Source organism: Malaclemys terrapin, chromosome 25 (assembly GCF_027887155.1).
Source record: "Malaclemys terrapin pileata isolate rMalTer1 chromosome 25, rMalTer1.hap1, whole genome shotgun sequence".
Classification (NCBI taxonomy): Eukaryota; Metazoa; Chordata; order Testudines; family Emydidae; genus Malaclemys; species Malaclemys terrapin.
In genome coordinates this window covers 8408640-8435700 of record NC_071529.1, presented here as the reverse complement: position 1 = coordinate 8435700, position 27061 = coordinate 8408640, and the positions used below count along the sequence as shown (strand labels likewise).

The 27061-nt window shown below is 54.0% G+C and overlaps 1 protein-coding gene across 2 annotated transcripts; it reads left to right on the top strand.

The window, feature by feature from the left end:
• Positions 1–6043: 6043 nt before the first annotated feature.
• LIMD2 (LIM domain containing 2) lies at positions 6044–26881 on the top strand. Of its 2 annotated transcripts, none has more exons than XM_054013994.1 (6): positions 6044–6161; positions 17611–17746; positions 19311–19450; positions 24601–24645; positions 25131–25270; positions 25954–26881. In XM_054013994.1, exons 3-6 carry the CDS (start codon positions 19409–19411, stop codon positions 26111–26113), a joined length of 387 nt encoding a protein of 128 aa, XP_053869969.1. In that variant the 5' UTR covers positions 6044–6161; positions 17611–17746; positions 19311–19408; the 3' UTR covers positions 26114–26881. The 2 variants fall into 2 exon arrangements, with proteins under 2 accessions (XP_053869969.1, XP_053869970.1); XM_054013995.1 differs by lacking the exon at positions 6044–6161 and adding an exon at positions 17086–17177.
• Positions 26882–27061: the final 180 nt, after the last annotated feature.

Sequence of the window (27061 nt, the reverse complement as noted above, 5' to 3'; positions counted from 1 at the left end):
TGCCCGCTAAGGACTATAAAAAGGGCCAGATTCTAATGTCAGTTACACAGGCGTCCTCTGGAGTAACCCCTGTTGATGGACTTATATATAACAGAGAAGAATCTTGCATGGTCTCTTACAATATGTGTTAATGACTTATGCCAAACTGTTCCACTTTGTATTTAGCTGTGCCACTTTGAGTATCTTTCCCAGGCCCGAAGAACAGCTCTGTGTAGTCCGAAAGCTTGTCTCTTTCACCCACAGAGGTTGGGCCAATAAAAGATATCACCTCATCTCCCATGTCTCTGTAGGAACCACAGAATCCTTTTCCATTTTGTTCTCAGACAGATTTACACTTGGTTCTTTAGAAAACTCTGTTGGGTTCCCCGTTGAGTCTTGGCCTCAGTCCCCTCTCTTTTAACAAGATTGAATCCTTTCCTCCTGGCCTTGTTTTGATGTAATGAAATGTATATTAATCTGTCCTTGTCACTGTTCAGAAGGTGTAGCATGTTCCTGCTAAGTGATGTTACAGACTTCAGCTATTTAGGGATTGAGCAGGTTTCGGATCAAACAATGGGCTGCCCAAGACCATCTGTCACTCCCTGATTCTTCCTTTTATTGTCCTCCTGTAATAATCAAGCAGGTCCGTGTTCTATAATTTAATCTCCACTGGCAACAAAACCAGACAATGTTGCTCAGATGCTCTGGTTTGTGGCAATCCTGGCCGGGGAGTGGGGGGTGCGTATTGTCTCAGTGAGGGTCTGAAGGACGGGGCTGTCAAAAGCAACCTCTAAGAATGGCTGTTCCCAGGAGAGCTGCATCTGCTGCTGGCAGTCTGCCTGAGCTATGGCTTCCTCCGTGGGTGCTGGAGCAGCAACAGGACTCATCAGTGCGGCTGGGGAAAGCAAACAGCAGGGCTAGGGAGCCAAGATTTTCTTCTCTCACTCTTGTGTGTGTGTGTGTGGGGGGGTGTATGTGTATGTGAATATACACACACACGCACCCACACATACCCACACACCAGACTAAACGACACAAATTCATGCAACTAAATGCACGAGCACAAACTCTCAGGGAAGAGGAGGGCACATGAAAATGAGTGGTCAAGGGGCTGGTAATTTCTGCTTGGAAGTTGTACGTAGGACGCCCTCAAAAGCTCACACCACCACCCAGCTTCTGAAGGGGCCACAATAAAAAGGGGAGAGACACAATCCAGATCTCCCTCCTCCCCCTGGTCTGTTTACATACACACCTGTTGACCTGATGAAATCTCTCTCTGACCTCTGGGTGGAACTGTGGCAGCTCCAAGCCTGCCTGATTTCCCCAATATGGCCACAGGGGCGAGCAGATAGAGGCAGGGGGAGGAGACAATCATAGGACAAACGGGTACAAAGGAGCAAGAGAGAAGAACACATCCCCTGGGTAGCTTGTTCCCACTCCTCCCCTGTGGTTGCATCATCTTGAGTAGAGATCAGGATGCTTGTTGGCCAATAACAGTGACAAGAGCGTAAGCACATGGTACCATCCAACCCAGGCCTATCCGAACTGTAGTAACCCTCTGCACCCAAGGGCCTTACAAACATTTATTTACCTTTATGTTCTACTCCCGTTTTTCTGCTGGAGAAACTGAGGCATGGAGAGACATGACAGGGTTACACCAAGGAGTCAGTGGCAGAGTCAGGACTAGAACCCAGGAGTCCTGGCTCTGTTCTGTGTTCTTTGTCTCTACTGGAAGCCACACAATATGGAAGGATGACTATGGAGCTGGCTCTGGCCAGGGTGGGGAGGTCTCTGACCAGTACCAGTTCCATCGCGTGGATGTTTCTGGTGTCTGGCCTGCTGGGGAGGGGAAGATGCTGGGGTAGGACAGTAGCAGGAAGGCAGAAGTGTGTGCAGGTGAACGTGGGATGTGATTTACACCTCCCCACACACACACACTCCAGTCTCCTCCTAGCTCTGCTGTTCAGCCTGCACCAGCGCTGGCACCTTGCTCGTCACCATAGCAACAAGTAATAGAGCTGAGCATCATTCTGGAGGTTTGCTGGGTGTGGTGGAGGCTGAGATGGAAAAATGAGCCTTGCTGGGGCTGCAGGATCCATGAATTACCACGGGGCACGAGAATCCAGCCTGGGATCCCCGTGAAGGGGAAGATGCCAGGTTACCGAGCACTAGAGGGTGCCCAGTGTAACAGGAGGAGGAGCTGCCCAATGCCTTTTATTGTACATGCAGCAGGGCTATTCAATCCCCTTTGTCTTAGCTGGGTAGCTAAGGCTCCTTCGCCCCAATTCCTGCCAATGCACCTAATTTCCTGATTTGGAGCCTTTCCTCTGCTATTCTGGTCTGACTCCTTTAACAGTGGAAAACACTGGCGTGGAGCAGAGCATAGGGGGTGAGCTGCTACACTTTCTAGTTAAGGTCCTTCCCACACAGATGATATAAACTCATACCCATGCTGCCCTTTGTGCAGTCAGTCACTCAGCCAGAGATCAGATTAATGAGCAGAGGAGGGTCCTCTTCTCTAGAATGCTCCAATCCTTTTGGGAGTGTAACCCAGGAGATCTGGGTTCTAGTCCTGGCTTCTGCCACTGGCCTGCCAGGGGGCTTCGGGCAAGTCCCTTCCCATCTCTGTGCATATGTAAAATGGCGCTAATGATCCTGGCCTCTTTTGTGAAGTGCTTTGAGATCATCTGATGAAACATGCTGCATAAAAGCCTGGTATTTGTATTGATTAATCTGTTTCCATGTCTCAGTCATGTAGGACGGCTCCAGGTGCAAAGATCATAGACTATCAGGGTTGGAAGGGACCTCAGGAGGTATTTAGCCCAACCCCCTGCTCAAAGCAGGACCAATCCCCAGACAGATTTTTGCCCCAGATCCCTAAATGGCCCCCTCAAGGATTGAACTCACAACCCTGGGTTTTAGCAGGCCAATGCTCAAACCACTAAGCTATCCCCCAAGAAAACATAACTCAGCTGACACCCCTAGCACACAGCAGGGGTCTGTATCTCACCCATGGCTACGTTTCTTAACACAAAACCTAAACCACTGCCCACAAATTGACCTGGCCAAGTAGTAAAACACAACCAAATACACACACGTCTCCTGGACCGGAGCCAAGGGGCCTGATTCTTCATCGCCCTGCACCTTGTGTCGTCACTTACACAACGAAATGGGAGTGCAAAATGCTACAGACGGGTAACAATTTACACCCTCCCTCGCACTGGTGCAAACGATGGCACAAGATACAGGGCAGATCTGGAACTTCCTTATTTTGCCTTGTATTGGGTGTCTGTCAGTAACGGCTCTCAGTGGCTTTCCGATCAAACAGCTGCTGCTTTCTCTTCAGAACAGTTCCTTCTGCTGTGCTCAGTTCCCACGCTGAGGTGGGGCCACGCCCTGGAGACTGTGTTTGGCTGTTTTTTGAGGCCGGTGTGTGGGTGGGAGATATGCTCCCTCTCTAAGCACCTGACCAAAGTTGCTGGCAATCTGGATGTCCTCAAGAACCAGAGACCCAGGAGAGGAAGGAAGGCCGGTTGGTCAGGGGGACGGGTTGGAAGATCTAATTCAGTTCCCTCTGCCATAGACTCTCTGTGTGACCATGCGTATGTCTACCCTCCATTTGTAAACCAAGGCTCAGACTCAGGTTTGACCCCAACCCTCCCTACCATCCACACACAACTCTTTCTGACTTAGGTCAGCAAGCCCTCTGGACCTGGGTCCTAGGACCCACCAGGGGAATGGGTCCTAGGACGCACATCCAAACCCTGTCATTTTGCAGTGTGGATGCAGGTCAAGCTGCAGACCCGAGTCAGAATGTCTGTGTGGGCGTGTTACATGCCTGTGAGACCCAGGTTTACAATGCAGTGCGGACGCTCAAACATGGGCTCGGAAACACCAAGTCCACAAGCCCAGGTCCTGCAGACCCAGGTTTACAATGCAGTGTAGATGTACTCTCTGTGCTTCATTCCCCCATCTGCGCCATGGGGATAGCAGCACTGTCCTACCTCAGGGGTATATTAAAGGTTGTGAGGTGCTTGGGTAGCAATGTCACGGGGGTCAGATAAGTACCATGGATAGAGCCAGTCTCCTGAGTTTTGTTTAGGTGTTTTCGGTTCCTCCTGTAGGGTTCTCCCTCAGCAGCGGGTCTGACACATCACTTTGGTGTGGGTGGATGCCGCTTGCTAGACACTTTCTGTTTGAAATCCAACCTCCTCTCTCACTTGGCTTGGCATTGTTGTATTTCGTCCGTTCTAGTTTCCTGGTATATGATTCTTTTCTAACTACTTTCCTGTTTCTTTCCAATAGATCTGCACCAGCTTTGGACCAAGGGCAACGAGGAATCTCACATGCTTTCAGCGGTTCTTTTCCATGGTGTTTCCTGTGTTCGTTGTAGATTTCACACTCGGATATCTTCTCTTTCATGGCAGCATTCATGACATAATGGGGCATCTCCGACTCTGTTCTTACGTCTCACTACCCAGATGGGCACTGTGCATTATGCATAGTATTTCTGAACTTATGCTGTGTGGACTTTATTATAGCGATCATATTCTTAACCAAGTAATTTAGTGTCTGTAGTTGCTCAGCAACATCTAATTTTACCATCCAGTCAAGTTCAGCTGTGATAATGGAACGTTTTGTACGCAGTGTTATTGTAGTTGTGTTGTTCCCCAGATATTAGAGAGACTAGAGAGAAGGTGAATGAGGTAATATCTTTTATTGGACCAACATCTGTTGGTGAGAGAGACAAACTTAGGCGCTTACGCAGAGCTCTTCTTCAGGTCTGGGAAACATACTCCCGGGGGAACAGATTGTTTAGCATAACTTGTTAACACATATTTCGAGGGATCATTCAAGGCGAAGTGGCCCATTAATGCCCCTGTACTCATAGTGGGGAAAGGATGCGATTTTATGTCATACTTGTCTTTTAGGCCATACTGTGGGATCTGTATCTGTGTCAGTGGGATGTATTATTTCGTTATTACATCCCAGCCCATTGACAACCTCTGGAAATTCATTAATGTTTTTTGCATTTTGTTCTGTAGACAAATTCTGCAGCTGTTAGGTCACCTGGATGCATTTGCAGACGGATGTTTCGTCTAAACACACCTAGGGCTTCCTGCACGGCATCAAACTGTACTTAACCGGCATGTATCCTTGTAGAGATCTATCCGTGTAACTGTGCTACATAGGCGTCTTTGGGGACCATGATGTGAAACCAGCTTAGTTTTTGTCACAAATTCGCTACTGGGGTTCTTAATACATTTACAGAGCAAAACTCCCCAACAGGTTGGTGTGTGACACTGGAAAGAAGTGAACAAAGGGCGAATTTCAAAAGAGCAGTGGGAGCTGAGCACAGCGTAGTCATAGACTTTCTGGGTGCCCTTGGGCAAATCACTTAGTCTCTCAGTGTCGAGGGGTGATACTAATGCTTCCTGTCACAACAGGGCGGTTGTGAGGGTGAATGAATTAAAGACTGTGAGGTGCTCAGACACTACAGAGATGGACGGCAGTAAGCCTTCTCGGGTCCTTAGGAAGGGAGCGTGTCTGCTGTGAACCTTAGTGGGAGGGATCTCCCAAGGCAATGCATCAACCCCACGGCTGAGCCTGTAGTCCACCAACCCTACAAGCTTTAGCAAGCCTTGGAACTTGGGAACGGAGCTATGGGAAGGAGGGAATTTCGGGGGGCAGGGGAGCTACCATGAGGGGTCGGGGAGGCTGCCATGAGCAGAGAGAATCTTGCCCCATAGTGTTGCTAAGGGGGCCTGAGCGTCTCTAGCCAAAGTCACTGCTGACCCCCTCGCCATAGATGGCTGAGCCCGAACCCCAGAACTTTGCCAGGGGGTCTTGTGGGATGGGGGCTGTTTTATTGGGGGGGGGGGCAGAGAGAGACTGGCGAGAGGGGGACCGAGGGGGGCTCGGAGGAGGTTGGGGGTTATAGGTTGCTTCACACAAAGGAGAAAAGCGAGGAGCCAATCACAGGCAGCAGCCTTGTGATAAAAGGACTAGCAAGGCGGCTGGAGGGAGCTGGCAGGAAGCAGCTCCCAGAGCGGAGTCTGGGCAGAAAAAAACCCAACAAAGCCCCCCCCCCCACCCCCTTCCTGGCCAGAGGGACGGACAGACCCCGCCGGGGAACCCCCCTCTGCTCTGCAGCCCCGCGAGGAGCCCGGCGCGGGCACAGGGTGAGTCCAGCACAAGCTCCGGCGGCCGGAGGAGACAATGCTGCGGGCTGGGGGGTGATGGGGAGCTGCTGCTGCTGGTCTCGGGGGCAGGGAGGGAGCCGGGAACAGCCCCCGGCGCCGGAGCAGAAAGATGCCCGGAGGGAAGGGGATGGAGAGATGCACAGAGAGGCAGACACCGAGCCAGGGAGAAGGAGGCGCATGGACCATTGCACAGCAGGGGAAAGGGGGGGGATGGGAAGGGGGTTCCAGCCCAGCCCGGTTTCTGGGAAGGGGGGTTCATAAGACAGGCCAGACATAAGGGGACGGCGCCTGCAACTTTTGCTCTCCGAGGAGGCGGTGGGAGGAGGTCTAGATGGGTGGCCATTGGGGCCAGAATCTTCAGGCTGCATGACCCGCCCGGGGTGTCTGTTTTTGGCCAGTGGCCAGAACTTAATTTGTGCCAGTCCGGAGCCCCGGCACCTCTGGGCCGGGCAGTCCGGAGCCCCGGCACCTCTGGACGGGGCAGTCCGGAGCCCCGGCACCTCTGGACGGGGCAGTCCGGAGCCCCGGCACCTCTGGGCCGGGCAGTTCAGGGCCCCAGCACCTCTGGACGGGGGAGTTCAGGGCCCCGGCACCTCTGGGCCGCGCAGTTCAGAGCCCCGGCACTTCTGGGCTTGCCGCGTCAGTTATGAAAGTAAAACAGTTGCTTGAGCCCCGGCACCGCTTTCGTTATACATTAAGTCCTGCCAGGGGACCACTCCGGGACATGGGGTCAGCCAGGGGCCAGGCGGCGTGAACCCGTAGCCCTCTGAGGAGATGGACACCTCTCCAAGCCTTGCCTGGTCTTGCAAGGCGAGGAGCTGGCCTGGTGGTGAGCAGAAGCGAGAGCGAGCGGGCCGGGGGTGATGCTGGGCTGGGGGCGGCTGGGCTGGAGACACAGCCCTGAAGCCGGCTGGAACGGTTTGGTTCCAACTTGTGGTCCATCAGAAATGCCTCCTTGGTCAAACTGAACCATCTGGTGGCAGTGTAGTGGTTGTGATGGAACTTTCAGCAGGTCCAGGCTAGCTTGTCTGGTCTGGCCCCCACTCCGTGGTAGGGACATGCACATGGGACGGGGGAGATGCAAGTTCAAGGTCCTGCTCTGCCTAATTCAAAGCAGGGAACTGAATCTGGTTTTCCCACAGCCCAGGGCTATTGAGGTGTTTCTCATGCTCCCCCCCACTTCTTGTTTTCCAGCCAGCCCTCCTCACCACCATCCCCCCCACCCCGTCTGCACCGCAGGGTTGTTTTTTCCTCCCTTGAATTTCCCAGCCTTGGTTGGGCTGTAACCTCTTCAGCAGCTCTTTGTCACATGCTGCAATACACACGAGGGAGGGGCTGGAGGGGGGGGGTGTCCATTTTTAATGTGATCAGAGAAACCAGAGATGGGAGATGAGCTGTTAGATCACAGCTAGTTTATCCCCCGTTGGCTAATGCAGGATTATTCCTGACAGTGCATTTCCTAATGTCTCATCCAGTCCAGCTCTAAACCTCTTGAGCGAGCGGCTTTCATGGCTTCCCTTGGGAGATTGTTCCAGGTCTAGGAGTTTTAATAATAAAATCTTGCTCTTATCTAGCACTTTGCATCCATAGATTTCAAAATGCTTTCCCAGGAGGTCAGGATCATTGTCCCCATGCTACTGATGGGGGAAACGGAAGCACAGAGAGATGACACACTGACCCATTTGATTCAAATGGATCATTTAAAACCTAGTCCAGTTGAAACTGACAGGAAATGACTTGTAGGCCAAACTTGTAGGCTTGTTACCCCCCAGTCAAGGATCAGGTCCCCATTGTGCTAGCTGCTGTGCAAACAAAAAACCAAGAAGACAGCCCCTGAGAGAGCTCTGTCTGCATGTTAGACAGGATGCAACTGGTAGATGCAACAGACCCATTGGCTGAGAGGGCAAGAGACCCACAAAGCAGAGAGAGTTTAGTAGAAAAGCGGAAAGCGGCAAATTTGAAGGGGACAGTGGAGTTTCAGATGAATTAAGCCAGTTTCAGATGAATTAAACCAGAACGACTGGCTTTCCGCACCCTCTAAAGGTCTCCTACTTTTTTTTTTTTTTAATGTCTAGTCTCCAAATCACCTTGCTCGAGAAATCCCAAGTGGTTTGTGTTTGGTCTCATCAGCACTGGTACCATTCAGTACTGGCGAGGTATGGGATAGGGCTCAGTTCAACAGTCATAGCCCTGCAAACTGTGACCCTCCAAGAACTCCCATCAGTGACTGGCTGAGTTCTTGCAAGCATTTGTTGGGAGACACGGATGAATGGAACTGAGCCACCCTGGAGATGGAGTTGAAGAACTCTGAGAGGTCCAATGCAGGGAGAGGTGGCCTGGAGCCAAAGAGAAGTCCAGTCATGGTGTTTGAAGGGGGACTCTCAGACAGTATAACTCCACCGTGGTCCTTGTTTCGGTGTTTATAAGGGCCATTAGCACGTGTGGAATTTACAAATGACGGGCAAGGTTTTCAGTGGGAACGAGTGCTTTTTTGGGGTGCCCAACCCAAAACCCAGGAAGGGGCTTGATTATCAGAGGACAGGAGCTCCTGTTCTGAAAACTATGCCCCTTTATGGTGTCTCAGGCTGGACACCCCAAAAATGAAGGATCCCAAACCACTAATCACCATGGAAAATCTTGCCTCTTTTCTGAGGTGCTGAACACCCCAATGTTCCATTGACTTGAATCAAGCCTGTATCTATTTGTAGGCTCTCTAGCAGAAGACAGTATAAGTGTTGAGTGTGCGTTCATATGTGAGTATCTCTAGGTACATTCTAAAAAACCAAGGAAATTCCCAGACAAAAACATTGTTAAGATCTGGTTACCATTGTCAGGATGGATCAGCGCTAAGGCACCTTAGGAGAGTGTGGTAGTTGCTTTTTTTTCAATGCCAGAAAACCAGTAAATTCTACCTTAAGATATATGTCCGAATGGTTCTCTCTACGAGCCTCAAATTAACCGCTCAATGCCTTGTCTGTCCCGCTGTCTTAGCCATTTGCCTGTGCCCAACTACTGCAGACCCTCTAATTCTTCATGCAGCTAATTATCTACCTGTGGAACTCTCTGCCCCAGTATGACTGAAAGTCAGATACCATTGGAAGAGTCTAAAAGGGGGGGCGAATGATTTTATGGCCAGTGTAATTTGCAGCTCTGTGGTATTCAAAGTGCCTGGGGCAGGGAATGAGCTGAGAGCCGCTGTGGGGATCAGGAATGAATCCTGTGCTCCCATACACAGCAACATATGCCAGTCTGGCTGCGTTAGGTGTATTGCTTTTGCCAATCCCTGAAGCATCACGTAATGGCTGTTGCCAGGAGCAGGACACCAAATGGACCAGTATTTCGGCATGGCCAAGCTAATGCTTCTATGGGTTGGCTGGTGTCTAATAACAACAGGGCCTGATCCTGAGATGAGCCAAGCACCCCCGACTCCCACTCACTTCAGTGTCACCTTTCAGGATCAGGCCCAGACAGGCTGCCACCGGCTGGTAATGGTCCCAAGCGCAGCTATGATTGCGTGTGGAACCTCCCAAGGAGATGGCTTCCCTGCGGTGACGTTTGAAGGCTGCTGGGAGGCTTTACCAAGCGATTGCTTAGGGGGGAATCTTTCCCCCTCAGGATCAGCCAGTGAGCCCATTATGGGCAGCCTCCTCAGTCCCTGAGGGGCACAGGGAGTCCTGGGCCACTTTCTGGGGAGCCAGTGGGTCTAGAGGGAGCAGTGTGCAGCCCCCCTCGGCCAGACGGAGGGGCGCGGTGATGGAAGGAGGAGTGAAAAAGGACAAAAGCTGTCTAGAGTTCATGGGATTGTCTCCGGGGCACCCCCGGTCCTATAGAGTTCTGGGGCAGCCCCATGTCCTGTAGAGTTCTGGGGCACCCCCGGTAGGAACGTGCCGGAGTCCAGATGCTTATCGGACAGACATCAGAAAGTGTCAACTCCAGCAGAAGATTCGCCTCCAAACCCCACGGCACCTCTGACCTCCTGCCGGCGAGAAGGCTGGAACTGGAGTGGGGGTTCCCCTCTTTGCTCTAAATTCCTCCGTCCCCCTGACCTTGGGGGTAGAAAATCCTTCTGCCACCTTGGTGGGGGGGGGGGTCAGGACTCGACCAGCGATAACGACAATAAACAGATGTGGCCCAGCACCTTTATCAGCCAGTTAGGTATTTACATGCCTAACTCCCACTGAAATCAATGGGCGTCAAGAGCCAGACCTTTGAGGATCTGGGCCTTATGGCACAGAGCGAGCCACAGGGCCCTTAATTGTTCTCTTCATGGGAGTCAATTAGCCACAGTAATTACCACATTGCAGTCTCATGTACAAGTCCCAAATCTCCTCAAAGGAACTCTGCTTCCACCAGTGACCAGACTGTCCCAACCATCCCTCCAGCGTTGATGACGGGCACCTCTTTTCCTAGTGGCTGGTGCTTGCATTCAGTGCAAGCTCACAGCCGCTCTTGATGCATCTATCATGGTCAGCGTGCTAACTCAGGGCTTCCTCTGCTGAGAGCTGGGCCTGTCAGCCTGACGGGTTAGGGCAGATACGGTGCTGTTGCTCTCCGGCTCAGGCAGGGGAACCTTTGCCCTGCACCGCTCCTCCAATTCCACTCGCTGACTCTGCGCCTATCAACTGCAGGAATCCCCCAGCAGCGCTTTCTCCAGACGCCTCCTTAAGACTCGCCTCTGTTGCAGTGCCCACGGGATGCTGCCAACTGAACACAGCTGGGCCTGGGGCGAGTGGAGACCAACCCTACTTCTGGGAAACGTGCACTTTTAGTGCTAGCGCATCTGCCCTCTTCCTGCCCCAGTTTTTCAATTGTCTTGTCAGAAACCTAGATTGAGATCTCCCTGGGGACTGTCTTCTGACTACCCGTTTCTCAGCACCTAGGACAATCAGCTCCCAATCCTTGAGTAGAGCCCTGAGGCACTACTGCAATACAAATCATAACAGTCGTTTTTTTTAAATTGACCACTCTGCTGTGCCTCAGTTTCCCCTGGCCATAAAGTAGGGGAGTCTCAGCACCCACCCCCCCATCTGACAGGGAGCTGAGGGGCTTGTACAGTGCTTTGAGATCCCACTGTTGAAAGGTAGTTGCTATGGATTTCAACATTCCCCTCTGCCTGGTGTCCTTCCAAAGACACCTGCTCCAGCCGCTCCCATTTTGCTTCCAAGGATACTTGTGGGGGTGAGTGGGAGGGTTTTTTTCCTCTCCGTTCCAAAATGGTTCGTGCAGTGTCGCCCCTGACAAAGGCAGCCCTGTTTCTCCTAGAAACTTATTTCTCTTCAGCATCCCATCTGCAGATTTCCTTCCCACGGGCAATCTTTCAAGAGGCAACTCGGCCGCAAGATGTGGCTGGAAAAGGGCTAGGACTGTGAGATTGGTGCATTGTATCTGCACTCGGCTGCTCCCAGTCCTGCAAGACGCTGAGCAACTCCAACTGAAGTCAAGGGTAGCTGCTGGGTTAGCATCTAGGGAAGGTACTTACCTGCCCCCATCACTGTAGTATCTGAGCACCCTATGAAGTAGGGCAGTGCTCTTATCCCTATGTTATAGATGCAGAGCCAAGGCAAAGCAAGACAAAGTGACTTGCCCAAGGTCACACAGGAAAGCTGGTAGCACAGGGGCTTGAACTCACACCTCCGCAGTCCCAGGCGAGGACCCTCACCACTGGGCCATCTTTTGTCTCTCTGCCTTGGCTTGAAAGGAGAATCACCCATGTGCTATTCATTCCTGGTCCGTATGTTTCCCAGTGTCTCACATGCAGAACAGGTCAGAGAGCACTAGGGGGCGCTTCTAGTCTGCCACAGACTAACCCCGCCCTCCCGCGACCTGCTCCAACTGCTCTTATCCGCCCGCCCGTCCCTCCAAGCGTCCAGCGAGAGCTCGCATGTGAGCCCTGAGCGTGCTCAGACCCAGGCTCTCTCCTATCTTGCACTAATGGGCGGGGCAGGAAGGAAAACCTCCCTCCTGCGGATACTCAGTTAGGTCCCCAGTGTGTTCCCCCGTCCTCTGCGAGCCCGTCTGGACCCAGCAAAGTGGATGCTCGCGCTAGTGCAGCCTCCCAGCCCCGTGGGGGTCAGGATGGAACGCCTGCTGCCGATCTAGCCCAGGCCAGTCAAGGCCCCAAAACTGTTGCTATAGAAACGGGGGCACCTCTGCCCGGGGTGCAGTGAGTTTGGTGGGTCTCAGCATGTCACATGTCAAAAAAATTCAGTTGGTGCCCTGGCTGGCAGAGAGGGCAAGGGCTGAATGGGCCATGGAAACTGAGGGTGGACTCTGTGTGTGTGTGTTTGTGTGTGTGTGTGTGTGTGTGTGTGTGTGTGCGTGAAATTTGCACTATCACTGCTTGCACACGATGGCTAAGCCAGGAAAATCAACCCCACGGGCCGCCAGGCTGGGCTCTTTCACACACGCTTCCCTGGTGCAGAGGGAAGAGCCGTGTCTACGGTACTGAGTGCAAGTCATCCCCCTGTTCTAGCAGACCGTGTGCTGATTTGGATACCTGGCACCTTTCACCAGCCGGAAATTCACTCAAAGGTCGTTAGCAAATGAGGCCGGGAGCCCTTCACTTGGTGCTGTTTCTCATGGACCTGCAGCGCGAGGGAGCTTTCCTGCCCTGCGCTTTACCCCTGGGAAAGTCTGACGCACAGGCACAATTATCCTACCAGTAAACATGCTCCGCGCAGTGCTTGTAATGGGAACCATATGCTTAAGAGGGGCCTGGTGCCTGGCTCGCTAGCCCTACAGGAAGCATTTTGGCTTTCCGAAGGGCCGCTCACCAGCTGGCCAGAGGTTGCTCCAGGCTTGTGCCGAGTGGCCTGGGAGAAGAGAACGCAGTGAGGGGAGGGAGGAAATCTTCATCTCTGCCGTGCCGAGAGGTACCACTGCCCCTCACAAATATACTGCCGAAAGTCTCCTTAGTCCTATCAGAGCAATTGGCAGGTGAAGATTTCACTATGGCAGGGGAGATCATGTCCTCCGAGTGACACGCCAGCATGGGGCGATGGTTAGCAGAAGGCAGAGTTTGACAGACCCTATGTGTGCCCGTGGGTGTGTGGAGGTTGTTCATTGCGACAATCGGGTACTGTTTCTTTAAATCTGTAGCAGGAAACCGGGGGTGGTGGGAAAGATTCTAGGCAGAAACTCTGCAGTGAAGCAGAGAGGCAGAGCAGCTTAAGGGATAATATAATATATGGAGATATACCTATCTCATAGAGCTGGAAGGGATCCCAAAAGAGTCCAGCCCCCTGCCTTCACTAGCAGGACCAAGTACTGATTTTGCCCCAGATCCCTAAGTGGCCCCCTCAAGGATTGAACTCACAACCCTCGGTTTAGTAGGCCAATGTTCAAACCACTGAGCCTGTTTTCCTTATTCTAATAAAGTTCCTTGTTCAGTGTCAGCAGAAAGTGACTCATTTTGTGGTGCTTCAGCGTTGTTGCATGGTACTCGTGGCTGCCGGAGCCCCTCCCACCCTGCAGATACCTTCAGCTTGTCTACAGAGACAATAATTAAATAAAAGAACGGAAGGGCCAGATCCTGAGGTCCTGACTCCGGCACACACTTGCTGAAGTCTCTGGGAGTTTGCTGGAGCCGGGACTTCAGGACTCTGCCCTAAGCAAGTCCAGCATTGGTGAATTGTCATGGACAGGCGCAGGCTTCCTCCATGCTGTCCCGGCGCCCCCTCCATCCCACGCCCTGCCCTGGAGGGGCACCCTCTAATGGTGAAGGGGCAGGTTGGTCACCATCGTCTGGTCCATTCGTCCTCTCTCTGATGATGCTGCTGACAAGGGGCAGGAGGTGACTGTTCCACTGGGGGTCTGCACTAAGTACCCACCAACCCATTCCACACCGGTTCCCAAACAGGCATCAGGTGGCAGCAACCGTTGGCCTGAGTGGATGTTCCAGCTGGCAGAGCGAAGGGGGAAACATGTCGTTTCCTCAACAGGGATTTTGTGCTATGACTTAAGATGCCCCAAAGCCCCGAGGGGCTCCGCAGGGTGAGAATCCCAGCAGGAGACATTTCCCACGTCTCCCCTTCACGGCCAGCTCCGCTCACTCTCTGACAAGCTCCACTGCTGCTGAGTGAGCCCAGAGTTGCTCCTGACTGGGGGGAATCCACTCCCAGCGGCAGCTGGCGACAACGCTCCATTTCCCAGGAGCATCCGACGCAGAACGTCAAAAGGGGCCATGAGAAAGCGGCACCGAGTCTGCTTGGTTATTAAAACAAAAATAATAAAGTCGCCCCTTTTGTTACTGCTAGTGTGTCACGCTGCCTGCACTCCATGGGCCACAGAGGAGGATCGGGGCTAGATAATCGATCGTTAATTAGCACCCACTAATAGAGAGCCTCTCGTCTCTGGATCTCAAAGTGCTCTACATTAGAGCTGGGTGGGAAAACAGTTTTCCTGCCCCATGAATATATTCAAGCATTTGACATTTTTCCCTGTCTCAGACTAGGATGAAAAGTCGAAATCTCAAAAATATTTGTGAAACAAAAAACGGAACCTCCCCCGGCCCCTCCCCCCCCCGCCCCCCGGTTTGAGTCAATCAGAACATTGTGATCATTTCGATTCAATGTCGACCCTTTTTCTATTGACGAGAAAACAACTTGTTGCAAAATTCCTGACTCGCTGTATTCTACAGACAGAGTTAGCCTTGCAAAGCACACCCCTCCATGTGAGGTCCAGCTGGTCAATATCACAAGCTTCACCTTGCAGGTGGGGAAACTGAGGCAGGCGGCGGCATGATGCCTTGACCAAGGTGTCAAAGTGAGTGAGTCGCAGAGCCAGGAGTGGAAATGATGATAGGATTCAGCAGCAATCACTGCAAACCCAGCCACAGGCTGCAGTGGGCGTGATTCTCATTTGCACGTAAAGGGGGTATAAATGGCACTGCCAGAGGAGTGTAGAACCCCCCCCTTTTCCAGAGAGCGCATCTCCCATTTAGGCAACAAGGACTCAAGTTTTCAAGTGCCCAGCATCCAGCATGCACCCGCTGTGCTGGCCTCGTCCCCCATTGTGGGTGCACTGAGCCATTTGAAAGACTGGCCCATAAGGCACAAGTGTGCATGACTTGCCGGGTCCCTGCACCTGTTATTGCAGAGCCGGACGTGGTTCGTCAATGCTGGTTTACAGTCCAGCCAAACCCTGATTGGGCAACCTCCTGTGTTGAGCGACTGGGGGCCCAACTCCTCGCTGGCGTGACGCCACTGAAGTCAGTGGAGTTGCGCCAGGGATGAATCTGGCCCAGTCCCCTCCACCGCCATTCAAAGACAAGCTCCGTTACCGAGCTGTTTTTTTTTTTTTTTGCTGCTTCCTGCGTGATCACTGATAGTTGCTTTGTCAGGCCTTGTTCCAGCAGGAGTGACCTTAAGAGCTAAGTATCCTCTGTGGTGGATGGCAGCAAGTCTCAATCCCCGCTTCTCTTCGCTCTCTTGAGGGCATAGGGCGATGTGTGGCCAAGGGCCAGCGACCAGTCCCACTTCTTGGTGTGTAACGCACACCCTCCCCAGGCTGCTCCCCTCTCTCTCCTCAGCTAGCGCTGACCTGCTCTATCTCCCACAAGATCGCCTTTTCCTGCCATGCCTGTCTCTCTCTCTCTGCTTCATCATCTCCGGTTCGTTCCAGAGCCCAGCCCCTCCTGTTCGCCCTCATTGTCATTGTCCCACACACGCTCTAAGGTGCTTATCTGGCCCTCCATTGCTGTAGTGTCGGAGCATCTCGCAGTTGCTAGTGTGGTTATCCTCACAACAGACCTGGGAGGCAGGGCGGTGCTATTATCCCAATTGTACAGATGGGAAACCAAGGCCCAGAGAGGCTGAGTCTTACCCGAGATCACACAGGAAGCCAGTGGCAGGAGCAGAGAGTGGGGTCCCTGCCCACCGCACCACGCTTCCTTCCTGCTCTGTAACTATTACTTTCGGTTCTAGAACGCTGTAAAACTATAGGCACTGAGAGGCAGCGCGGCCCAGCGGCGAGACCCTGGAGTGACACTCAGAAGGGCTGGGTTCTGCTCCCTGACAGGTGACCAGTTTGGGCTCAGGGACCAAGTTCAGCTGGGAATGATCCAGCCTGGAAAACCCAAGCCCTTGATGCCACCTGCAGAGTTTGCTTGTTTAAAGCTGTTCTCCCCCCCGCTGAGCGTGCAGGTTCCGTGTTGCCACGCTGATCGGGCCCCATGTGACTGGCAGAGGCTGCCCGGGTCGGTTAGAGGATCTGGACCCATTAGCTGCCTGCAGCACATCAGGGATGTCTAGCCAAAGCTTTCCTACAGACTGATGGGCAAAGCGCAGTGAGCAGGTGGCGGTTCTCGAGCGGCAGCACTGCGCTCTGGACAGTGGTTCTAGAGCAGAGGGAGGGTGGCATGTGGGAAGTCTGTTCCAGAATGGCTGGGATGATGTTGGAGCCTGGAAGGCAGTTCTGGAGCGGGGGGGGGGGGAGAGCCCCCTGTAATGCTACTCTTGGCCACAATACCGTGCATGGAAAGGCTGTTCTAGAGCACAGCCTATGCAGTACGGGTAGGGCTGTTCTAGAGCAGCGGGGCCATGCCCAGAAAGGCTGCTCTAGAGCCACTGGTAAAGCTTCTATGGGCTGGGACGGCGACAACCCTTCTGGATGCATCTACGCTGGCGAGTATGGGCCCCGCAATTCACCGTCTGTTCCGCTCCCAGCAGCGTAGGCTGTAGTGTAGACAGGAACCCGGCGTTCTTACCATCGTATTCTCTGACCCCGATGCCTGAGCCCTGTCTGCACTAGCACCTCCATTGGCGGGGCGGCCGCATTGGTGGTAGCTGCCACCCTGTGGGTTCTGACCTAACACAGGATGTTTGACCCACACTCCTGAGCGCACCCTTTCCCTGGCTGCTTTCACGGCTGCGTCCCCTCCCTGTCCTCTGGCAGGAAGGATGTGTAGCAACATCTCCTATTCAGTCCCTGCAGAGCTGTGCACCGAGGGGCCCCTCCACTGGGCCTTCGTTCCTGAGACGAGGGGGTCTGAGCCGGGTACGTGCGCAGAGGGGAGGGTCTCTGACATGGGTCTGCGCAGGGCAGGGCATGTGGGAGGGGGGAGCTTTGGTGGGGTGTGTGGAAGGAGGGGGATTGAAGGTGTGAGGGATGTGTGAAGGGCAGAGGTTGAGGGGTGGGGGTAGGTGAGAAACCTAGGGGCTTTCTGCATGTCTGGGCAGCTGTTTCCCCGTCTGTTGGTGTCTTGCTCTCTGGACATGTTTTGAGGCAGCGGGGATGATGCTCCTGTGACCCTAGAGAACAGGCAGGTTAGGCTCTGGACCCCCCCGACTGGAGTGCGTTTACATCAGGGCAGTGGGGCACTGGACAGTGCCAAGCCCCCCCGGCGTCGGAGCCTGCGCCCCCCTCCCCTGCACTGGGCGATGCTGTTACTGCTCTACCGGGACAGACTCTCTCTGTGTTTTCGCTGTAGGTCTCCCCAACCCCGAGTGTCTCCTTGGTGCTGAGAACGTCCCCTCCCCCGAGGGCCAATCTCCCGACTAGGGACAAAGCATCTCAGCTTGTTGCTCGGCTCCACCCCAACCACAGCTGGAGCTCGACGGAGCCTGGTAAGAGCTTTGATTCTTTTTCAGCCCTGGTTCTGGCTGAGTCAGGAAGCTTCTCGGGAGGTCCACAGACCCCTTTGATGGTCCTAGGAGAGAGAGGGCCCTGGTTCTCTTTGCCAGGGTGCATGCCCTAGGGCAAGCCCCAGGACGGGGCCCGAGCCCCTCCAGGTGGGTCTGGATTGTGACCCCCCTTGTTAGTGGGTGTTTGGATCCAGGGTTCTGGTTCCGGCGGGTGGTGGCTGGCCTGCTCTGACCCCGCTGAGCATGTGCGTCTGGCCAAGGGTAACTCCGGCTGTGCGGCTCGGTGGAGCAGGAAATAACAAGCCAACCACAGAGGAGACGGGAAATGAGTTGGGTAAAATCGGAGGCACTTTCTCAGGGCCTGCAGCACCTGCAAATCCTGCACGCTCGACCTGAGGACAGCGCGGAGCCTGATGCGGGGGGCACCTGGCCCCTCCTAGAGCTAGAGCCGAGGGTCTGTGCAGGGGGTGACCCCAGCTCTCTTAAAACCATCCCCAGTCTGTGCGCGTGCCTGCTTTTCCCCACGGCTTAGCACCCCCCGGGAGGTGGGCAAGGCCCCCACCGCTTCAGATGCTCCCCCAGGACCTGTCTGTCTCCAAGTCAGCCTGTTTTCCCCACAGACAGATCACTCACAACTCCCCCTCCCTCCCACGTTCCGGGTCCCTTTGATCGCCGGGCTCCCTGCCTTGACAGAACTGCTGCGTGACTCTGGCCTGGAGCCTGGCTGTGGCGTCTGCCCTCTGATAGCTCCGCCATTATTATTTCTCTGTAGCACCAAAGAGCCCCAGTCATGGGCCAGGTACTGCACAATCGCCCCCAAGGGCATGTTGGGAGGCTACTATCTAGAGCCATTGCGTTTTTCCAACTGCCCCCTATTAAGGTCGCTGGCTACAGGAACGCCCAGTGACCCAATGCCACTTCACAGGGTCTCGCCCTCATTGTCTAGGTCACATGCCGCGTTCATCCAATTATTGCAGACTGGGATTTCCAGCCTGTTACACAGGCAAGTGCCCGGCCACTGGGCTAAACTCAGCTCAGGGCGGGGCTCACAAAGGTATTTAGGTGCCTAACTCGCATTGGTTTCAGTGGAAGTGAGGCACCTTTGTGAATCCCATCCTTCGTGCTCAGGCTGGGATTTTCAAGGAGCCTGGAAGATTTGGGCGCCTAAGTCGCTCCGATTCCTTAGACAATCTGAGGAGCTTGATCCTGGAGGCTGGACCCTGGGGAAGGAGGAAGGTGTTGTCAGGCAAGGGGCACCACTGAGGATTTGAACCGCCTCCTCCCCAGCACCCACAAGCAGCGCGGTGACCACTGCCCTTTCCCCAGGTCACACCGAGGAAGCCTGGAGCTGCTGCCCCCCTCCCCCCCCCCCAGGGCAGCTCTGCATATTTGCCCGGGACCCAGCTTGCGAATTCACCTGGTCAGGGTCAAGCACCCGCGCTCTAGGCACCGACCCTGCCAAGCCTTGAACTGGTGGCAGCTTGCCCGGAGCGAGGGAGCGGGGCTGCCCATACGAGCCGTGCTTCTCTTGACATGTCCTCCCCAGATATCGCAAGGGGCCAGACTTAGCCGCAGCAGCCCGGCAGCATTTGGCCACTGACGTCAACCTCGGGATTAAACCAAAAGCCAGAGGGGGAAGGAACCATGTTCCAGGCCAAGGGACCAGCCAGCGCGACCTCCACTCACGTAAGTGTCCTCCTCACCCCCGGGAGTTGTTATTTCACATAGCAAGAGTGGGAACCGCCCCACCAAAGGAACTGCGTGTTCCCAGGGGCAGAGAGCACGTACTGAGCGCTTGGAAACGGGCTTCGGGTCGTGGGTGATCCATCGGCCATTATTGCAGCTGGTTGACTAGTTAAACCCTGCTAGATGTAATTCAACCCCACTCAGGGTCATGCCACCTAGGGGCGGCTGGGCCGAGTTTGATGCGGCTGCTGCAAACTTGGCTAAGAGCGCTGGGTATGCTAGTGCCAGAGATCTGTGGGCCCATGCCCGCTAATCCACCCAGGGTGAGTGTTGTATATCTGCGGCTTTTGGGGGGACTGCAGCTTGATGTGACACTAGAGGCTTGTATTCCTCACGCTGGTCGCGACGTGGCCCCGATCCCTGGCATTTTCACCCTCTTTAGCCTGACCCTGTCTTCTTCCAAAAGCTGTATTGGTCACCATGGGAAATATTTCAGTCATCCAATCAGGGAGCAGAGATGATGCCACATCACTTAGTTGACCAACCAGACAACAGGGACAGTGACTAGTCTGAGCAACAAATTCACTACTGTACTATCCAGGGGTGCTGGAAGAATTTTTATAGTGTGTGTGTGGGGGGGGAGGGCGGGGGGGGGTGCTGAGAGCCATTGAACCAAACTGTAAGCCCTGGATATAATAGAAACCACTTCAAGCCAGGAGGTGTGGCAGCCCCCCTTGCACCCCCAGTTCCAGCACCTATGCTACTATCCCATTGGCTGAAAACAATTGGCCCAGGCTATCTGGAGGATACTTACCAGTACCAACCATGTTAGAAAAGAATCGGGATCAGCGATGTCTTAAGGAAGGGTTTGACCAGAGGTGGTGCCTTTTGGGCCAGCTTTTCACAAGAGCTCACCCCCGTGTTGGGTGCCGAGCACTGGTGAAAATCGGGCCATTAAATATCACAGTGGCGTCTGCTGGGTACTTTGGAAAATCTGCCCCCCCCCCGGTTGAGACTGACAAGCCGTCGGAAATTTGACCCCCAGGAAGCAGAAAGCGGATTAGCTGGGTCTGTGGCCCACCCGCCATGTTACCACTCGCCCCTTTCCTGCCTGGCGGTGCCGAGTGCTTATTTGTGTTTCCATGGCAGTCTGTGATCTCCATCAGGAGCATATGTATCATTCAGGATCAGGCTAGGTAGAGATGGAAAAAGACCCGAGACCATCCCGTGCTAGGACAGGAGCTAGTCCTTCCCCCGAGGGACAACGTGACGGCTATTAAACAAGCAACGCACTCGACCTGAGGCTGCTGAGAAGAGATGAGACATGGGATGCTGCCGATAGAGCTGCCCATGGGCGTATTTCAGCTTCAAAGTGATGATGTTTTTCCTGGTTCAGCGAAGTTGTTCCTGGGGGCACTGAGCGTGCCGGCCAGGCACAGCGATGTCTGGGCAGACTGTGCGTAGTCCGAGCCCGAGCCAGGCACAGAGTGGTCTGGACCCATTTACCCATCAATGACAAGACATGCAGGTCAGTTACATGGGCGTCTGGGGGACTGTGTGGAGGTTTCGCTCTGCAGTTGACCCCTTGGCAAAGGGGCAGCTTCTCTTCTAAACCCTGCAACTGCTTCTGCCCAGTCAGGGGAGTCCATCTAGTTTCACAGGGCCTGATTTTCTTCTCCTTGCTACAGATCTCTCTCCATTAAGATCAGTGGGTGACTCCAGGCTTGTGCTGGTGTGAGTGAAGACTTGTACAGCAGCACAGCTCTCCCGTCGGCGTCGTTAACCCACCTCCCCGAGAGGTGGCAGCTATGTTGACGGGAGAAGCGCTCCGGTGGGCACAGCGCTGTCTACGCGGAGGGTAAGGTCGGTGTAACTCCGTGGCTCAGGGGTGTGGATTTTTCACACCCCTGAGTGACGTAGTTATACCGATAGAGGGCTGTAGCGTAGACCTGGCCTGAGAGGAGAATTTGGCCCCTGGCCTCAGCTTTATTGTGCCAGGCACTGAGAACAGCTGGGAAATGTCTGTGGAGGCGGCTCCTGGAAATGGGCATTTCCAGCATGTGTGTTACACAAACTGTTTTCCCCCAAAATACCAACGGAGCCAGAGGGAGAAGAGGCGGCGCTGGGAAAGGAGAGGGAGAACCGAGGGGGTGAGAGGGAGGCTGTTCCAGACAGCAGGCACTGGAGAGGAGAAGGCTCTTGCAGTAACAGGCTATTGTGGGGGGACAGAGAGGAGGCTGGGGAAGTGGAGCGAGAGGGGATGGAGAGAGTCGGTCAGGGGTGTCTTTGAAGCAGCCGCCAAGCCTGGAGTTACAAAGCTTTAGCAAACAGGGCAGAAACTGACATATTTTCATTACCCAGTTCATTGACTTCCCTGCTCCCGGAGTTGGGTTACGCTGCTGAGTACCTCGCTAGAAGCCCATGACTCCCTGTGTTCCTGAACGGCTGTTTGAGAGAGGAACTCTCTGGCTCGCACCTGCGTCGCACTGTCAGTGACAAACCGGGGAGCAGAGTCAGACCACTGGGTGGAGCGGGTGAGGTGATGGGGCAAATGAAGCAGGGCCGGAGCAGCAGTAGAATCTCTGGTAACCAGTGCTGGGTGAGATGATGCAGTGACATTGGCAGTCCCAGGGTGCAGGGCCCTACGTGCCGCTGGAGTGTTGTTATGCTCATAAGAAGCACATGGGATCTTTTTCGGGGAAAAGGCAATACGCTGCGTTTATTGAAGATACAACAAATTGGCATATGTATTTAATTACATTACACACACACACACACACACACACACACAGTCCCGCCGGTCAACGTTATAGTTACCAGTCCAGAGTCCGGATCAATCTAGTTGATCAAGGGAGGAGCCGGGTTCTGTCAGTCCCGACACGATGCCCCGGGGAAGTCTTGGCAGGACGAACCCAAAGTTTCATGGCAAGGCCCCCTGTTTATATAGTGATTTTTTTTTTTAATTGGGACCAATGAGTTTTGCACCGTCATGCTGTCATTAATTGTTGTTTGACGAGTGCTTGCTATTTTTAAATTATTTTTTTTATTAATTTTTTTAGGGAGTTATTTTATGCTGGTTTTTATTGATAGGGACCTGTTTTATTTTTTGAGTTGTTAATTTGCCCTTTTTTGACATTTGAATAGGGGCGGGTTGCAGCCTCCTGGCGCTCTTCTGTTTGTCTCCGTGTTTTTTTAGACGATTTGGTTTAGTGATGGCCTTTACACTTATTCTTTAATATACATTTTTTTATTTACATACAAAACAGAATTAATTTACACAGAACATTTTGAACAGGAACATTAAATTGCAATGCAAAAGAAAAACGATTACGGCATTCTTTCACTTATTTTACACTGCTAAATCTACATCAAAGTGGTGACCCTTAACGGTTTGTTACGGCCTTGAAATTAGTCCGGATACAAAGAAATTCTGCCAGATACATTTCTACCAATGGCACATTCGGCCATTCCTTTTTTGCTACTCAAAAAGGGTGGCTGGCAGGATATGGTCAAATCATACATTAATACATTTAATTATTATTTTTTATTTTAAAATCTACAAAATACAAACATAAAATGTTCCTACTACTTGTCCCCCTTTTGACCCTTCACGACCAAGTCTTGAGTGGGTCATAGTTTATGCAACTGTTTCAGAGCAATATACTGAGAGGCCATTTGCGCTTGTGGTTGTAATTTAACAAACATGCCTTTTGTTCAACAGCACATACAACACATGTCTAGCAAGCAAACACAGGACACTATTAACACAACTAGTAATGGGTGAAACATAATAGACAACATGCCCTTAGAAGTCAGGGACCAGGCTGTAAAAATGTCGTACCAGTGATAGGCTGTTAGGGGTTTTTTTTAGACCTAGCGATTTGAATGTTTTTATTTGCATGTAATATTTGAATGACACATTTCCCTATATTCCTGTGTGGCTGTGCTTTCTCAGAGATTATTAAACAGGTTGATCTTTTTGGTGGCAGGCAAATGGAGTAGAGCAAGTATATCTGCCATGGGCTGTGGTCTGTTTAATGCAGCAGGAGTTGAGTAATGCCTGTGTTAATGTCTGTGCTTGGAGGGGCTGGGGGGAGAGGGGAAGGGAAGCAGTCGGAGAGGAAGGCTGGTTTTGTGGCTGAGACAATGGATTGGGATTCAGGAGCGCTAGGTTCCATTCTCTGTTGTGCCACAGGCTGCCTGGGTGACCTTGGGCAAATCACTTGACCGGTCTGTGCTCAGTTCCTCATCTGTAAAATGTAGATACCGAGACTTCCTTTTTCTTACCCTTCAGCTGGTTTATCTCTTCGGCTTGTAACCTCTTTGGGGAAGCAACTGTGGGTCTGTGGAGCACCCAGTGCGAGGGACCCTGAGCTCAGCTGCGGTATCTCAGCACGACCGTAATACAATGAAATAATAATTGCAGCCAGCCAGTCACGTCCCTGACCAGATTATGGGCTGCAGTAGTGGGTGCGTGTGTCAGCAAGCATCAGTCCCGAGCCATGGATTAAGGATGGCCATCATACGCTGAGCTGTTGCTTGGCTTGTCTCATTAAATCTTGGGGCTTCCTGTATGACGAGGGACAGCAGGTAGAGCGGGGCTTAGCTGGTAAAGTGGGGTGAAGCATCTAGCCCCCAAACTGCAATGCCTGAGGATTCACTGAGGGGTGTGTCTGCCTGTCTGGCAGCTGTGTTGATGGGGGGGCCATGTTTTCCAAAGCGCTCAGCTCCCCATTAGGGGGTCAGAGTAAAGGCCAGACTTCTTAAAAGTGGACCCCGTGTGCTGAGCTCTGGAGAATCCGGCCCTGATTGTGGGAGCTGACCTTTTGAAAATTCTGGCCTAAGCATGTCGAGTGCCCTCTAGTGGTAGTTCCAATTACAGTACTACTTAGTACAGGAAATGCCCGTTGGACTATGTTACCAGGAGGAAGTTGGTTGTTTCGTATGGAGCATGAAAAATAAAGCCCGGTGTGTCATCAGCAACAAACCTAAAAGTTCCTTATAAAACTAACCCCCTCCCACACGTGTCTAATCTGCCACCATCTCCCTGCTTCCCAGTCAGGCACCAGGTGTCTCTTTGTAGCCTGGCCGGCTCCTTCTCCTGCTGCATGTTGGGTGAGTCTCTCACTGATTTCTCTCCCCCACTTTAGGAGGCAAAGAGCAACTCTGGAGGCAGCACGGTGCAGCGTTCCAAGGTACCTGACCCGCACGACTGGCTCAGACCCATTCCCCACCCTAGGGGCAGCCCCTGCGGGTTCTGAACGAGGAGGCGTAACCTAAAGGCAATGGACGGGTCTGGCGTGCCAGGGGCTGGGCCAGGGTGGCTTTTGCCCCGAGTGTGTGATAGGCGATATATGGAAAGAACAGATCACAAGGCAGCCGGTACCCACATCTTGTGCTCTGTGCCTATAGCCGCTGTCAAGCGAAGTGGGGCTGGGCTGGGTCACAGTTTGGATGGAAACCTCCAGGGAAGAGCTATTTGCTTGGGGTGCGGGGTGGATGGCTCTGATTTGCACAAATCCAATGCCCCAGCATTCAGGCTAATTTGAAATGCTAATAATGACCCAGCGGGTGGGCTGTGGGGGCGGCCAGACACCTGTGTTCCCTTGATGCTGTCGGGCGCTCAGCAGGTGGCGCTTTCCCCTCACCACCGTCTCCCTTTGGTTTCCGTGCGGATCAGTCGTTCAGTCTGAAAGCCCAGGTGAAGGAGATGTGCGCGGCCTGCCAAAAACCCGTCTACCCCATGGAGCGGCTGGTGGCCGATAAGTTCGTCTTCCATAATGCCTGTTTCTGCTGCAAGCACTGCAATGCCAAGCTCAGGTGAGGAGCGGGCTGGGCTGGGGGGGGAGGGGGGGTTGGGCTGAGCCCCCCAGGAGTCACAGACCTTTGCTCAGACTCGGGATCAAGTGCTGGAGTCCTGTGAAAAGCCGTGCAGGGCGAGGCACTGCCCAGAGCTCTCCCGGAGGCGCCGAAGGACCGGAACGCTGCTCCGGCCGGAGCGGCAGCCCCAGGCGTTCCGGCATGGCTGGAGCACCGGTATTAAGGGAGGAAACTCGAATGTTGGTTGACTGCAACCAGCGGGCCCCAGAGCACTGACGCGCCCCAGGTCCCATGCCAGCCTGCACTGGGAGCGTCGCTCGTTTGGCTTCTCCAAAGGCCGGGTCAGGAGTTTGGAAGGACGTTTCCAAGCTGCCCTACCCTAGAATTCGAGCCCCTGCTGGGCGCAAGGGCGTCTCCGAGCCGGGGTGGCTGCTGAGTGCCCGGTGACAATGCAGAGACGTGACAGGTCTTTTCTCCTGTCCTACCCCTCACTGATTCCCGCAGCTCTGCTCCCCAAGCCCCTCTGCGCTGCTCCCCTCTGCCTCACATTCTCCCTTTTGAAGTCCCTCCCCTGGCTGTCCGGTCATTGCCAGAGTTGCGGTTGCGCCCCCTTGTGGCCTGCTGGCATCTCCCGGCGCTCGGCTGACCCCGGGGCTGGCTGACCCGTGCCACCTTCCTTTCAGCCTGGGCAGCTACGCGGCGCTGCACGGCGAGTTCTACTGCAAGCCCCACTTCCAGCAGCTGTTCAAGAGCAAAGGCAACTACGACGAGGGGTTCGGGCGCAAGCAGCACAAGGAGCTGTGGGTGCACAAGGAGGTGGAGAGCGGGACCAAGTCGGCGTGATGGGGCCCGTTCCTGCCCTTCCCCCCCCCCGCGCCGAACCCAGAACGGGCAACGTGGAGCATACAGCTGAACCGAGGGCTGACTGAGTTGCTGTAAAGCAAAGGCAACCCCCAGGAGACAGGCAGACGCCGCCTGGCTCCAAACAGCCACGTGGCCGGGGCGGGGGGGTGTCCTTTGGCAGGTGAAGGACCTGAGCGGGGCGGGAGGGTGCTGGGAAGCGCGAGGCTCAGTGGGGACGGTTGGAGGGGGCCGACTTGAATGGAGCATAACCCTTGAGAGCAGGTGCTCGGTGGGAGAGGGTCAGGGCTGGCCTGGGCGTATCTGCTAATATCTATATGCCCCCCCTTGCAGAACTCGGGGAAGAGCCTCTGGGTGCCCACCAGACGAGCATGCAAAGTGCACTTCCTTTAACCCCGTCCCCGTGGCCCAGGTGTCTGCTGCCCAGGAGAAGGAGGCAGTTGGGCGTCCACAGAGCCAGTGCCGTGGTGTCAACCGTCCCCCTCCCACTCCCGTCCTGCCTGCCGGTGCTGGCATGGGGGGGGAGAAGCAGGGAGGGGGTCGCTCTTTGGTTTGCAGCAGCTCAGGTCAGCGGAGGGTGTTCAGCCTTCCCGATGTTGCCCCGTGACTGTTTAACGTTGTCTGTCTGGTTTTTCTAGTTGCCTTTGATTGGTACGTTCCGCACCGGAGCCCGGGCTGCCGGCTTGCTGCACCAGGCCACGGCCACGCGCTTTTTTTGATTATTTTTGTAATACAAGGTTTCCGAGCCTTGCCTGACTCATTTTGCTTTCTGGGGGTCGGCGCCGATGGTGGGTGTGACTGCCCCCTGCTGGTCAGATGCTAGAGTTGACTGCCCCAGAGAGCTCCTGCTTTGCCGGCCACATGGACAGGAGGTGGGCGGGGCGGGGGGGAACGGGGGAGAGAGGAGGGTGCCTCCCCTGCCTGGGATTC

Bases quoted from the DNA above. Each gene is read 5' to 3' on its own strand.
- LIMD2 (XM_054013994.1), top strand. From the start codon at position 19,409: ATGTTCCAGGCCAAGGGACCAGCCAGCGCGACCTCCACTCAC. The intron at 24,646-25,130 runs GTACCTGACCCG...CGTGCGGATCAG, and splicing joins GCACGGTGCAGCGTTCCAAG to TCGTTCAGTCTGAAAGCCCA. The intron at 25,271-25,953 runs GTGAGGAGCGGG...CCTTCCTTTCAG, and splicing joins CACTGCAATGCCAAGCTCAG to CCTGGGCAGCTACGCGGCGC.